The sequence below is a fragment of the Chinchilla lanigera genome, unplaced genomic scaffold (assembly GCF_000276665.1).
Source record: "Chinchilla lanigera isolate Chin_1 unplaced genomic scaffold, ChiLan1.0 scaffold00072, whole genome shotgun sequence".
Lineage (NCBI taxonomy): Eukaryota > Metazoa > Chordata > Mammalia > Rodentia > Chinchillidae > Chinchilla > Chinchilla lanigera.
This window is the reverse complement of record NW_004955473.1, coordinates 11431438-11444778: the sequence shown is the minus strand read 5'-3', so window position 1 is coordinate 11444778 and position 13341 is coordinate 11431438. Positions and strand designations below refer to the sequence as shown.

The 13341-nt window shown below is 36.2% G+C and overlaps 1 protein-coding gene across 4 annotated transcripts in view; it reads left to right on the top strand.

Moving 5' to 3' along the window:
• The window catches only part of Gria3 (glutamate receptor, ionotropic, AMPA 3), a 291195-nt gene that overhangs the window by 130058 nt on the left and 147796 nt on the right, over window positions 1-13341 (top strand). For all 4 annotated transcript variants that reach the window (XM_005401287.2, XM_005401286.2, XM_005401288.2 and 1 more), the window contains one exon: window positions 7801-7988. In XM_005401287.2, the coding sequence (XP_005401344.1) occupies window positions 7801-7988 (188 nt within the window). The remainder of the gene's footprint in view (window positions 1-7800; window positions 7989-13341) is intronic.

The window sequence follows — 13341 nt, the reverse complement described above, 5'->3', positions numbered from 1 at the left end:
GGTAAATTGGACTGGGTGTGGGTGAATATTTGTTTTTATCCTGTTCCATAAAATTCACAGATTGACATCCATATGCAAACACAGAGGGGTTTTTGATCTTCCCATTTCAAACTCCTCACATGCAGAACAGTTAGTACATTAGCATCTCAAATTTAGACAATTGCTGTCTTGATTTTGATGGAAACCAAAAGTGTTTAAATCAAGTTAAAACAAAAACAAGCAACAACAAAACAACAAAATGTGGATTCAAATGTGCTATGGAAATCTTTCCATGAGATATCTTTAAAAGAAAGTACACATTGTAATATGAATAATTATCCCCTAAAGTATTGGCTCTCAGTTCATATTTGTATGTATCAGTTTTCTCAGATCTGGTAAAACAGAAGACAATAGAACTGATGTGGATTTACCATCTCTCTCCTCTGCCTCTATTTTTCCACTTTTCACTTCTGTCTCTAAAACCACCTTCAATAAAAAGGAAAATAAAAGATGGGTAATAGGAAACAGGGAGGGAGAGAGAAGAGAGGGGAAAGGGATAGAAAGGAAATTGAGATGTGTTGTATACATGTACTATATCCCCACGACGAATGTAATCATGTACTGCAAACATGTACTATAAAAGTAAAATTTAAAAAAAATCTTCACACTTCATATCTGACTTTCCATGCCCTTATTTTGCCACAATATGTAAGAGAAATTCATTTTGAAGTCCAAAGAGACCAAAGAAGTTGCAAGAATTAGAGAGCAGTTCATGTAAGACTTAGGTTTCAGTTCCAGGTGGAGCACTAGAATAAGAAGAGCAATTTTCATTTAAGTTACATTCATCGAATGTACTACTGACATTAAGTCAAATAAGGTGAATGAAAATATGTATAACAAATATTTCATACACCTTATATCAATATATAATGACTCAACTCAATAACAAACACATTAACACTAGAAATGTGGACTACAGAAATAAATAAGCAATACTCAAGGAGTAAAATTAGACAAAAATAAAAACATATTTTCTTCAGCTGAATTCAGTTGGGTAACACAAGCAGGACGGACGCTGACCTTCTGGGCATCTGCTCCACCACTGTCCTCTCACTCAACTGACTCGAGATGCCCACAAGCTACCAGCTGTTCATTTGTTAAATGCCATAAGGTCATAAAGCACATCACCAACTTTCACAGTCATCATCCAAATGACCAGACCCCAAAACACTGGTCAACATCCCCTTTTTCTTTCCTTCTAAACTCACCCACGTTAAAGTCACTGCTCAAATGCAGCTGTTAGTTGGAGGTAAACACCTTACACTATTTGCCATACTTTTTTTCAATTTTTATTTTTTATTATTACATGTATGCAGTACAAAATAATTACATTCCTCATGGGGAATTAGTTCATGTATACAACATCTTAATTCATTTTTCATCTCCTTCCCCTCCCCATCCTCTCTTCCCTCTGTATCTTAGTCCCCTTCCCATTTGAGGAAGATCTATCTCCCTATTATTTATCTTTTATTTTCCTCTTGATTTATACATTTGGGGTTTTCACATAATAGGAACCATGTAATATTTAAGCCTGTGTGTCTGATTTATTTCATTTAAAATTATGGTCTCAAGGTGCATCCATTTTCCTACTAATGACCCAAGTTTATTCTTCTTTAAGGCAAAGTAGTACTCTGTTGTATGTAAATACCACATTTACTTCATCCATTAATCTTCTGATTGGCATATAAGCCATTTCTAAGACCTCACTCTTACGAATTATGCTGCTATAAACATGGGTAAGCATTTATCACTGTAATATGATGTGTTTAAACTCTTTTGGGAAGATACTTACAAGAGGGGATAGCTGAGTGGAATGGAATTTCTACTCTCAGGTTTTTTTGGAAGAATCTCCATACCAATTTCCACAGTGGTTTGTACTACTTTACATTCCCACCACCAATGTAAGAGAGCTGCTTTTTCCACACAGCCTCACCAGCCTTGTTATCATTTCATTTCTTGAAGATGATTGTCCTTAGTGGGATAAAATGGAATCTCAGTGTTATTTCAATTTGCATTTCTCTAATGGCCAGAGATATTGAGCAGTTTTTCATGTCTTTATTGGCCATTTGTTCCTCTTATTCCGAGAAGTCTCTGTTCATCGCAGTTATCAAATTTTTTACTGAGATTTTTATTTTGGAGGCTTTACTTCCTGAGTTCTTTGTATATTCTAGGTATTAGTCATTCTTATACTGGCACCTGGAAAAGAGAAAGGTGGGTGGGGAATTGGGCATAGCACTGGGAAGTTTGGATGTGAGGAGAAAAGGAAAAGCTAGAAAAGGTGGTGATTGGCCTACTTGGAGTACTTGGTAGACAGGGAATATCACGATATCATGTGGCAAGCAAAAGATGAAAAAGTACACAAAGAGACAAACTCTGTCCACTTCACAAAATGCCAAGGGTCATTCTGATAGGAGACTTACAAAGTAGGTTGGACAGCATGACGTCTTGAGAGAGCACTGAGTTGGAGGTTATAGGACTTGCTCACATGGCCAAGACAAGGGTCAGATGAATGAGGTTGCATCTGAGAAAATGCCTTCTTAAATTTCCTAGGTTCTTCACCTGCCTCATCCTATCTCTAGATTGGTTTGTTTTGATTCTAGGCTAGCTTTTGACTCTAAAGAACTATCTGACCTTGAGAAAGTCACTTCTTTCCCTCCCTCTCTATTACTCTCCAAACCAGAGCTGCTCTACTTTCACCTGCATTAGATGCTGCACTTCCATAGAAATTTCACTTGAAAAGGGAGTTATACAGCTTTAAGAATTGTATCCTACTTCGTTGTAGTCATCTGTAAGAGCCTTTATAATCTAAAATGGTGTGACTATGATAATTGCAGGGCGCAAGAGTTCTCATGGGCCCCTTTGAAATTCTCTTTTTTCAACCTGAAAATATTGAAAAGGCGGTCATTAGCATAGGACACTAGACAAATATGAAATTATTCTCCTGATGAAGATCAACTTGCCTCTCTAGAACTTTTTCAGAGAGCCAGTAACTGTTCTGGGGCTTCGTGAGAGACCTTGTGACAATCTGTGCCAGACATAAATTGCCAATTCATCAATATCTGAGATCCATTATAAGAGAAACTACAGACCGTATCAAAAAAATAGACAGGGAAACTCTAAAAGATCTGGCACATGTTTATGAGCAGCAGGTGGTGATAGCCCATACTGGGAGATGTGAAGTAGAAAGAAGAAAATTATCTTTATATTTTCTGGAGTCTCATTGTTTTTCTGTGTTTTCAGATCAACCCGTAAATTTGTTCAGCAGGAAGCAGATCTAATTTTATTTGTACATTTAGAAAACTCCTGGCCATTTTCCTCCTGGAAAAGTGATTTTAAAACTTGTACATTTGAGAGCTTTTTGTATCTGCTGAATTGTTTCCTGAGTTCAATCTAGTAGTTTCTCATTGAATGCCCTCGGAGCAGACTCTGAAATGGGGATTCGCATGTAGGAAGTTGATTAGGGAGTATACTCATCAACAATTGTGAAGGAAAAAGAATAGCGAATTGGGCAGAAGGAGAAAATGGGCTGTGGCATAGTCATAACAAGGCCTCTGCCTTATCTTCAGGGAGGCCTGAAGCTGGAATGGGGTCTGTACAGTTGCCCTGTTGGGGTAAGGGAATTGTGCCTTGATACTCTCACCCCACAAGTCATTGGGTACAAGCTGTTCTGGAAAGGAAGCAGGACTTTAAGCCAGGCAGCTCTCTTCCCCCAACTTTCCAAACAGCTGAAGGAATAAGGTCTGTGGTGCTAAAGGAGGATCTAGATGCTAAAAGAGGATCTAGTGCACAGCATCCGCTACTCTACCCTTTACCAAGGTGGTCTCCTTGTTTGCCAAGAGTAGCCCAACAGTCAGCCCAGTAGAATTAAATTGGTCACAGCAGCAATCCAGTTCTTCATCCCTAGTTGCCTTGCCATTCCTATATTATTACATTCTTTTGTCATCTTGGTTGAATACAGATGGAAGGCGAGCTTTTGCCCAGTAACCTATATGGTAACTCTACTCTAAAATGAGGAATAAAAAGATGAACAGCACCAGTGGTCTAAAACCAGAATGAGAGAATTTGATACTCAAATAAAAGGAATTTTCATTGCTGCAAATTTGGGTATGTTACAGTTCACCCAGTGTGGATGACAATTCTGAACCTGCTAAAGGAGCAAGCTTATTTTTACAAAGCCAGGCTTTGTTACAAACCTGACCTACTAATTTTCTTTTATTTTGTTTCTTTTCTTTTTGTCTCTCAAGTCCCAATTTACTTTTTGGTCATCTGCAACATGAAAAAGTCCAACTACAATAAGTGAGTTATGAAAACAAGTAAGAGCTCCGCTTAGATTGCTCACTGATGTGCACTGAACTGAGGTGACTATTTCACCCAGGGCTCCAGAGTTCAACAGCCACACACTCAAGCAGACACAGAGAAACTGCATGGTAAAAGACACTGCAGTATTAAGCCACAGTTCTGACTTGCTCAGAAAATGTGAAAAAGGCTCATAGCTCAGTAGGCCCTGGACATACTCACTAAAAATGTCTCTATGTTTTTTCTACTTAATTTTTGAACAGGTCTTACATTCACATGGTTCAAAAAAATAGAAGTATAAAAATAGCTATACAATCACTGCTTGCAATAAGAGGGTTCACTGTAAGGCACATACAGAGGACTGCTCATCTGCACACTTGTCTTCCATGAGCTTATGCTCTGCAAGGCCAGTATGAGTCGTACTTTTCGATTTTTATTGTTTTTGTACTTACAGAAAATAATACTTGCATTTTGTAAAGTACTTAAACATTATAAAAATAAATGACACTGGAAATAGAAGTTCTTGTTAATTCAGAGGTAACTCCTGCCAATTCCTTCACATTTTTTCTATACATATACAAATATGTGATTTTTTTAACTGAAAAATGAAATTATAACATAAATGCTAATTTGCAGCTTATTTTAATCTACTCTTACATATTGTGTAATAAGTTATATAACTGAGGAAATCTTTCCTTGTTAGTATAGACACATTAAGCTTTCTTTTCTAAAAAGTACCATAGTATGGTACCACGATGCATTTATTGTTTTCTTTTGCATTTTAAAAAGTCTATGATACAGTACTTTAACAGATTTCTCCAATGTTTGTAAGTGCTTAACCTTGAATTTAAATATATTCATCTCCAGAGAAATTAATGAGAAGCTAGTAAAGGGATACTCATGAAGGAGATCCAGAAAAGTCTACAGGTAGCAGAGTATGCCTGGTAAAGGAACCGGCACGTACAGTCATCTTGACCAGGTGACAGTGAAAGCAGTGAATAGGTGGAGAGACCATTTGTGAGATTTCAAAGAATATGAAGTAGGGAAGAAATAAGTAGAATGGACTGAGGGATTAGAATAAATAAAGGGAGATAAATGCAGGTTCAAAAACATGAATCTTGACACATGGCTCTGGAGTCGCTACAGAGCAAAGATTTTATGCAGAGAATTGACATGTTTTCATTGAATCTGAAAAGGGATTCAAATGTTCCATTATCCCAAATGGTGAAGCAATGAGTACAGATGATGAGAATTTGGAATCTCACTCAACACATAAGCAGCTGTATTTTGCTAAAGAGCCTTTGGAAAAGTTTGCTTTAAATATATCAAAAACTCCCTGTGTAATTTCATTCACTATTCAGTCAATACTTTCTTCATAAATAGTTCAGAAGTAAAATTCAACACAGTCCTTGCTGGATTTTCATAAATTCTTAATTACTAAGATTCAAAATAATGAGGCCTTATTGTACACTGCTTAAGAAAGATTTTCAAATGCTTTAATCTCTTTCTTCCTGTTTTTATTTCCTAATCCCATGCCTTGGCCTACCGGGTACCCTTAACTCCCACTGAAGCAGAGAGGACATCCAAAACCCCACATGAAAATGTAAATCTGAGATATAAATATGCGTGGTTGCTTTTAAAAGAGTAAAAATTAACATTTAAAGCAATGGTAATTTACGCTGATCTGTAATTTTGAGCTCCTGTGCCGAAATTGCTCATTTGGAAAATACCAAGTGCTTGGGTCTCATTTGTGATCTTCTTCCTGCATATACCCAGCACACAAAGGAGCTGTAATGACCAGCTGAGTCACTGCTGCCATCTCCCTGAAGCGTGCTCTCCAAATGTCAATACCATTTTCTATGGTACAGTGAGGACTATTCCAAACTGTAGCCTGCTTACACTCCAGGGTGAGTGTGGGACAGCACAGAACAAGGAACGTGTTCAAAGGACAGCACGATCTTCCTCTGTTCTCTGTTCCTCCAGTGGTCAAATATAATAACAGAGATCATTTGACTTTGCAAATTATCCTTACCACCTACTCCCATTAGTCATCACCTGATTATAAATGGAAAATTATTTAAATTTATAGGAAGAAGGGAGGCGCTTTTGATAGCATCCCAATAAAAAGATGTCTATGCTTGATGATATTGTACTTAGATTATGGATTCAGACCAGAAGGAAAGCGACAGACACGATACATACAATATTAGACATATGACTACTTTGAAAGACCAGTACATAGAAAACCCATGTGCTACTCTTGAGCGTCAGACTTTAGATATACTACTCATTTCAATTTCTCAAACTGTAACTTCAAATAGGTTACCCACAACTCAAGCATCACATCTTCTTTCTTTTTTCCTATTCAACATAGATCCAGAGTGTTACTTTTTAATAGGTATCTGATGTAAATTAACTAAAAAAGAGCCAGAAATTCTTGGCAAATTTAGTGGAGAAAGGGAAAGAATTCACAAAGCCTTAATATGATTGAAATTTTTCATAATGCTGTGATAAAAGGGTAAGAATAATATCCTTGTTATACTGTCTTTGTTAAGTTTCCGTAGAGTTATTTTATTGGGGAGATGTAATTTACCTTGCTGAATAGTCGTGTCCATGTAAGGATGAGCTATGTTTTTTATTTATTTGTTTGTTTGTTTGTTTGTTTTAGACAGGGTCTTGCTACGCAGTTCAGGCTGGCCTTTACTCACTGTGCAGTCCACACTGGCTTTGAACTCACAGCAATCCTCCTGTCTCAGTCTCCCGAGTGCTGGGATGACAGGCATGCACCTCCACGCCTGGCAAATGAGCTGTTCTAATGGGGTTCTATCTTTACTAAAGTTAGAAATAAGGAAGAAGATCTTGTATTCATGTCTTAGATATTTTGGTAATGCATGTCAATAAAATAATTAGGTACTGTAATTCAAAAAAGGTGAAAGATTTATATTATTTGAAGAGAAACCAGAGTATAGGTACTGTAATTCAGCTGTGGTTTCTTGAGTAGAGACTGGATATACATCTAACCTAATGCTTCCAATTTGTTTTTTTTTTGTTCTAGTTTTTTTATTCTAAAGAGAGTAGTAAATGAGAAACAAACAAAAAAATAGAACAGTAGCAGCATAGCAGTGTCATGAAAATAAACAAATCAAAGCAAGAACATTTAAAGTGTTACAGGGTATCAAGTCAAAATGGATCAAAGATCTAAATATTAAAACAGAAACACTAAATTCATTGGAAGAGAAAGTAGTAAAAAGCTTCCAATTTACTGAATCTTCTTTTTAAGACAAAATGGAGATGCCAACTGTCTGGAGGGTTAAGACTGAGTTGTGAGTAGGCCTGCTTTCTCCAGCAGATAAAGTTAAAAGGAACCCAGTGGACTGTGAATAGAAAGTCAGTAAAATCATTAACACCTACCAAAAGATTTTTTAAAGAAAAAAAATCATCATAACTGTTTTTTCCTTCCTCTAGGATTTTCTATCCTACAAGCGATTATGGAAGCAGCAGTGCAGAACAACTGGCAAGTGACAGCAAGGTCTGTGGGTAACATAAAGGATGTCCAAGAATTCAGGCGCATCATCGAAGAAATGGACAGAAGACAAGAAAAGCGATACTTGATTGACTGTGAAGTTGAAAGAATTAACACGATTTTGGAACAGGTACGTTTAAGAGTTATTCCTCTAGCCAATATGTTAAATCATCATCCTGAGGCACTTCCCATATCTGCAAATAAATTAAGTAACCAACAGTCTAAACATGCCAACAGTATTTTTAGTCTCTGTAATCTTTTTTCCTTATCAGTGACTGCTGAGAAAGAAGAAAGAAAGAAAAAGAAAGTCTAAGCTGTTAAAAATTACATATGATTAATCTGAAAGTCTCTACAATCTAATATGATCTACCAGATAAACACACTGATAGATATGATAGGTGACTATTTCCAAGCAAGGCAAACCCCTTGGTTTCCCATACCTTCTTCCCGTGAAAGAACAGATAAAGGATTAGGCAGGGGTGAAGGGCAGGCTTTTTGTTTCTCGTTGTTGGAATATGTACTATTCCCAGATCTTTCCAGAAATCACCAACCTTTCTTCAACCAATCAGTATGTGTAAGCAGATGGCCAGGGCAGTAATTACCAAGTTTGGATTCTATATATTGTTTTGAGAAAGGGGGTGGGAGAAAGAGAAAGAGAAATAGAAAAGAGAATATGTAAGTTAAGATCTTTATAAAACATAAGACAGCATAGGAGAAAAATGTTTATGGTTTTACAAGTGTGAACAAAGTAAAAAAAAAAAAAAGAGCAAGACTTGAAGGAAAAATATAATTCAGTGGTCCAAAAAGTATTTATTATTAGCTTGCATACTTATATCTAAGCCTAAAAATATTAGAAGAAATCTTTCATCCTAAGCCAGATAGATACCATATTTGAGGTAAAGAGTCAAACTGAAATGTAGTGAAAGTCTATTATTTTCCACAGAAGTCTCAATTTCCCACTTAATAACAAAGTGTCCATGCTGCCATAAACAAAACTGTAACGGAAACATTTCCATTCTAATTCAATCCCAGTGTACTTGGGGCCAAAACAGCTTCAGATATTGAAATTATAGTGAGAAGCTTGCCTGAGACATCTGCTTCATAGAAAATTAAATATTAATAATTTCTCAGTTATTCCCTCATAAAAAGTGTGCAAAAATAACAGGGAATAGAAGGAAATGAGCAAAGGGGAAGAGAGGGAAGGTGGGAAGAAGGAAGAACAGAAGGAAATGAAAAAGGGAAGGAAAGAGGAAGGGAGGGAAGGAAAGAGCAAGGGAGGGAGGGGAAACTGCTGACTCTGCATGGTAGAAATACAAAGCTGCCCATTGTTTATCACAGCATCACCTCTGGTGAATCATAGCTCACAGAAAATCTAGAGCACTAGCCTTGTTAAATCAAGTTTCCCAAGAAACATTCTCTTGAGCTACACAAAGGATCCACCCTCCATCTGCCTCCCCTCCCCCAAAAAACTGCCTCTGGTTTTCTTAGATCTTGAAAATGAAGAATCAGGTCAGTGATGTTGGAGTACATACTACACGCCCTGTAAAATTTTATACCAAAATAGCCTTTTAGTGGGTGACCGACTTAATAGCCCAGAGCAGAGGCATATCCTCCTTCTTATACTTTATTTTCCTTCCTTTATATTATACTTGGTTTCTTGAATATCTTATATTCTGTCAAGTATTTGTGATTTTATAGGACATTACACTGGAGTCTTGGATTTTTCAGCTATATGTAAGACAAAGAGTGGTGGGAAGTGTTCTGAGTTCTATATAGCTGTGAGACCTTGGTTTTAAATATTTATAAGTGTTTTCTCATCTACATAATGGAGAAAATAAAACTTGCTGTACTTCATCTGGTTTGCATAACTCCTCTAAAAGATATAAAATAATATAGAAAGAATAACCATTATTACTATATACTTTCAAGAAAATTAAACAAGCATTATTCAAATATTCTCTCTTTTCATATTTCATTCCTCTGTCTTCCTTCCTTCTACATGGATATTCACAGTATCCTTCAAAATACTTTCCATATAATTTTATTCTTTTTTTAAAAATTATAATAAAACTATCAACTCATGGCTGTTTCCTTTCCATTTAAGGGGCTCCTCCCAGACCATAAGTTTTATGACCTAGAGTTCAAGTTTATCTCGTTCACTGTTATAACACTATGTATTTGGAACATATGGATAAATGGATGGATGGATGGGTGGATACTGAACAAGCACATTTCAGCAAGTTCTAATAAAATTTCCTGTTCCAATAAAGAGGCCAAAAAAGAGCCTGAAACCACATGATATGGTTATTAAAGTATGCATTTTCAGTAGTTGAAATTAGTAGCCCTCTGGTTAAGCCTATTGCAATGATATCATGAATTTGTCATAATTTATTTTCTATATAAAATGAATTTCTCATTAAACAAATTATTTAAACTAATAACTTCACCATGACATTTCTTTACAGGAAAGATTTTTTTAAAAGAAATTAAATGCTAAGATACAGATAAATCACCTTTCTCATAGGTTTTTAATCATTATTCTGACAAACTTACAATTTACAAAACACATTTTGGTTAGAATTGTAACACTAAAAACTCAGTCAATGTCAGAGCCTCCCAAGAGATACCCTCATTCTCCAAACTTTTTCAACTTTATTTGAGGTTATTTTCATGGAAGAAAGCTTCTGCAGCCCCCCATAAAATGGTGATTCATACCACTCTCTGAGGAAAAAGAACCTGTTACACCTCTGTAAAGTTACACTGGACTCTGCAGTTACAATTGGCCTCACACGTGAAAAATTTGGATTATGACTGGAATTTTATTTTTTTTACTTTTAAAGAGAGTAGTACATGAGAAACAAACAAACACAAAAATAGAACACTAGCAGCGTACCAGTATCACGAACATAAACAAATCAAAGTGAAAACATTCAAAGTGATACAGGGTCGCAAGACAAATTAATACAAATCAAAAGTGGTTGTTACGTTGTGTACCGCTATCCTCAATGACATTGCGCAGATTATCAGATGTAAGAATGAAAGATTGCTCAAACCGTTAAAGAGATTAAGAAAATAATTCTTCAATAAAACATTAGAGATATTAGAGAGTTTCACGAGACAAGATGGTAGGAGTTCACCATTGTAATTCCATTGCATATTGTTACCTTCAAATCAATTGCTCAGACCACCAGACACAAGCATGCAAAGTCGATCAGAGCATAAAAAATTGTGAGCATTAACTGTTCATTTCCATACACCATCAGACAACAGCAATACAGTCATCACAGCTATTCATATAGATATTTATGTTTTGCCTTCCTTCCCTCTCTTTTCTTCTTTCCCTCACCCCAGTCATTCCTTCCTTGGGGCAACATTTTCCCTTTCTTATCATCTATTGTACATTTTGAGTTTTACCTAGTCTCTCAGGTTCCTACATCAAGGAGACAATACGATGTTTACACATGTGGATCCGATTTATGTCACTTATGAGTCTGGTCTCCAGTTGCATCCATTTACCTACAAAAGCCTCAATTTTACCTTTTTTAATAGCTGAGTAATACTCCATTGTATAAAAATACCACAACATTTTTATCCATTCCTCAGTGGATGGGCATCTGAGTTGTGTCCAAGATTTAGCTATAACAAATTGTGCTGCTATAAATATGGGTGCACATATATCGCTGTGGTATGATGTCTTTAATTCTTCTGCAAAAATACGCAGAAGGGGAATAGCTGGGTTAAGTGGGACTTCCAATCCTAGTTTTGTGAGGAATCTCCAAATTGATTTCCACAGTGGTTTAACCAATCTACACTCCCACTAGCAGTGGAGTAGGGTTCCTTTCCCCCACAGCCACTCCAGCATTTGCTATTGGTTGATTTCTTGATGATAGCCATTCTTTCTGGAGTGAGAAGGAATGTCAATGTTGTTTTAATTTGCATTTCTTGAATGACTTATGACGTTGAACATTTTTTCATGTATTTATTCGCCATTTGTATCTCTTCATTAGAGAAGTGTGTATTCATCTCAGATGCCCATTTTGGGATTGTGTCTTTGAAGTTGGGAGGCCTGATGTTTTGTAATTCTTTGTATGTCCTAGATAGAAGTCCTTTGTCTGAGGGGCAGTTGGCTAAATTTTTATCCCAATTTGTGGGTTTTCTTTTGACTTTATTGGTGATGTCTTTTGATGTGCAAAAACTTTTCAGTAAGATGAGATCCCAGTTGTTGATTCTTTGAAGTATTTCCCACGTAGTTTGGTTTTTGTTCATGAACTCTCTGCCTACCCCAAAGTTGTCAAGATTTTTACCTAAATTCTCTTCCAATAAATTTAGTGTTTCTGTTTTAATATTTAGGTCTTTGATCCATTCTGACTTTAAGTAAGTACATGGTGAAAGACATGGGTCTAGGTTTAGTCTTCTGCATGTGGAAAGCCAGTTCTTCCACCACGATTTATTAAAGAGGCTATCTTCTTTCCATTGAACATGTTTGGCCCCTTTGTCAAAGATAACGTGACTGAGTGTGTTTGTAGTTGTATCTGTATCTTCTAATCTGTTCCATTGATCTTCAGGCCTGTTTTTGTGCCAGTACCATGCTGATTTTACCAGAGTAGCTTTGTAATGTAATTTTAAGCCAGGAATTGTGATGCTTCCTGCCATTCCTTTGTTTCTCAAGATTGCTTTTGCTATTCTAGGCCTCTTCTGGTTCCAGATGAACTTTAGGAGTGTTTTCTCTATATCTGTGAGGTGTACTAATGGTGTATTCATTGGGATTGCATCAAATTTGTACAACAATTTTGGGAGAATGGCCATTTTCACAATATTGGCTCTTCCTATCCATGAGCAAGGAATATATTGCCATTTTCTGATATCCTCTTTGATCTCTTTCTTCAAAGTACTATAATTTTGACTGTATAGGTCTTTTACTTCTTTTGTTAGATTGATTCCTAAGTATTTCATCTTTTCCGATGCTATTGTGAAAAGTGTGGTTTCCCTAATTTCTCTCTCAGTCTGTTTGTTACTTGTGTACAGAAATGCTATTGACTTTTGAGTGATACCTTTGTATCCAGCTACACTACTGAATTTGGTTATTAAATCCATGAGCCTTTTGGTGCAGTTTTTAGGGTCTTCCATGTAGAATATCATGTCATCTGCGAATAATGACATTTTCACTTCTTTCTTTTCTGTCCTTATTCCTTTCATTTCTTTCTCTTGTCTAATTGCTTTAGCCAATATTTCCAGAACTATATTGAATAGAATTGGTGACAGTGGACATCTTTGTCTTGTTCCTGATTGTAAAGTGAAAGCTTTCAATTTTTAACCATTTAGTATGATGTTAATTGTTGGTTTATCATAGATGGCTTTGATCAACTTGAGGTAAAGGCCATCTATTCCTATTTTCTGTAGGATTGTCATCATGAATGAGTGTTGGACTTTATAGAAGACTTTTTCTTCATTGATGGAGATGATCTTGTGATTTTTGTCCTTGG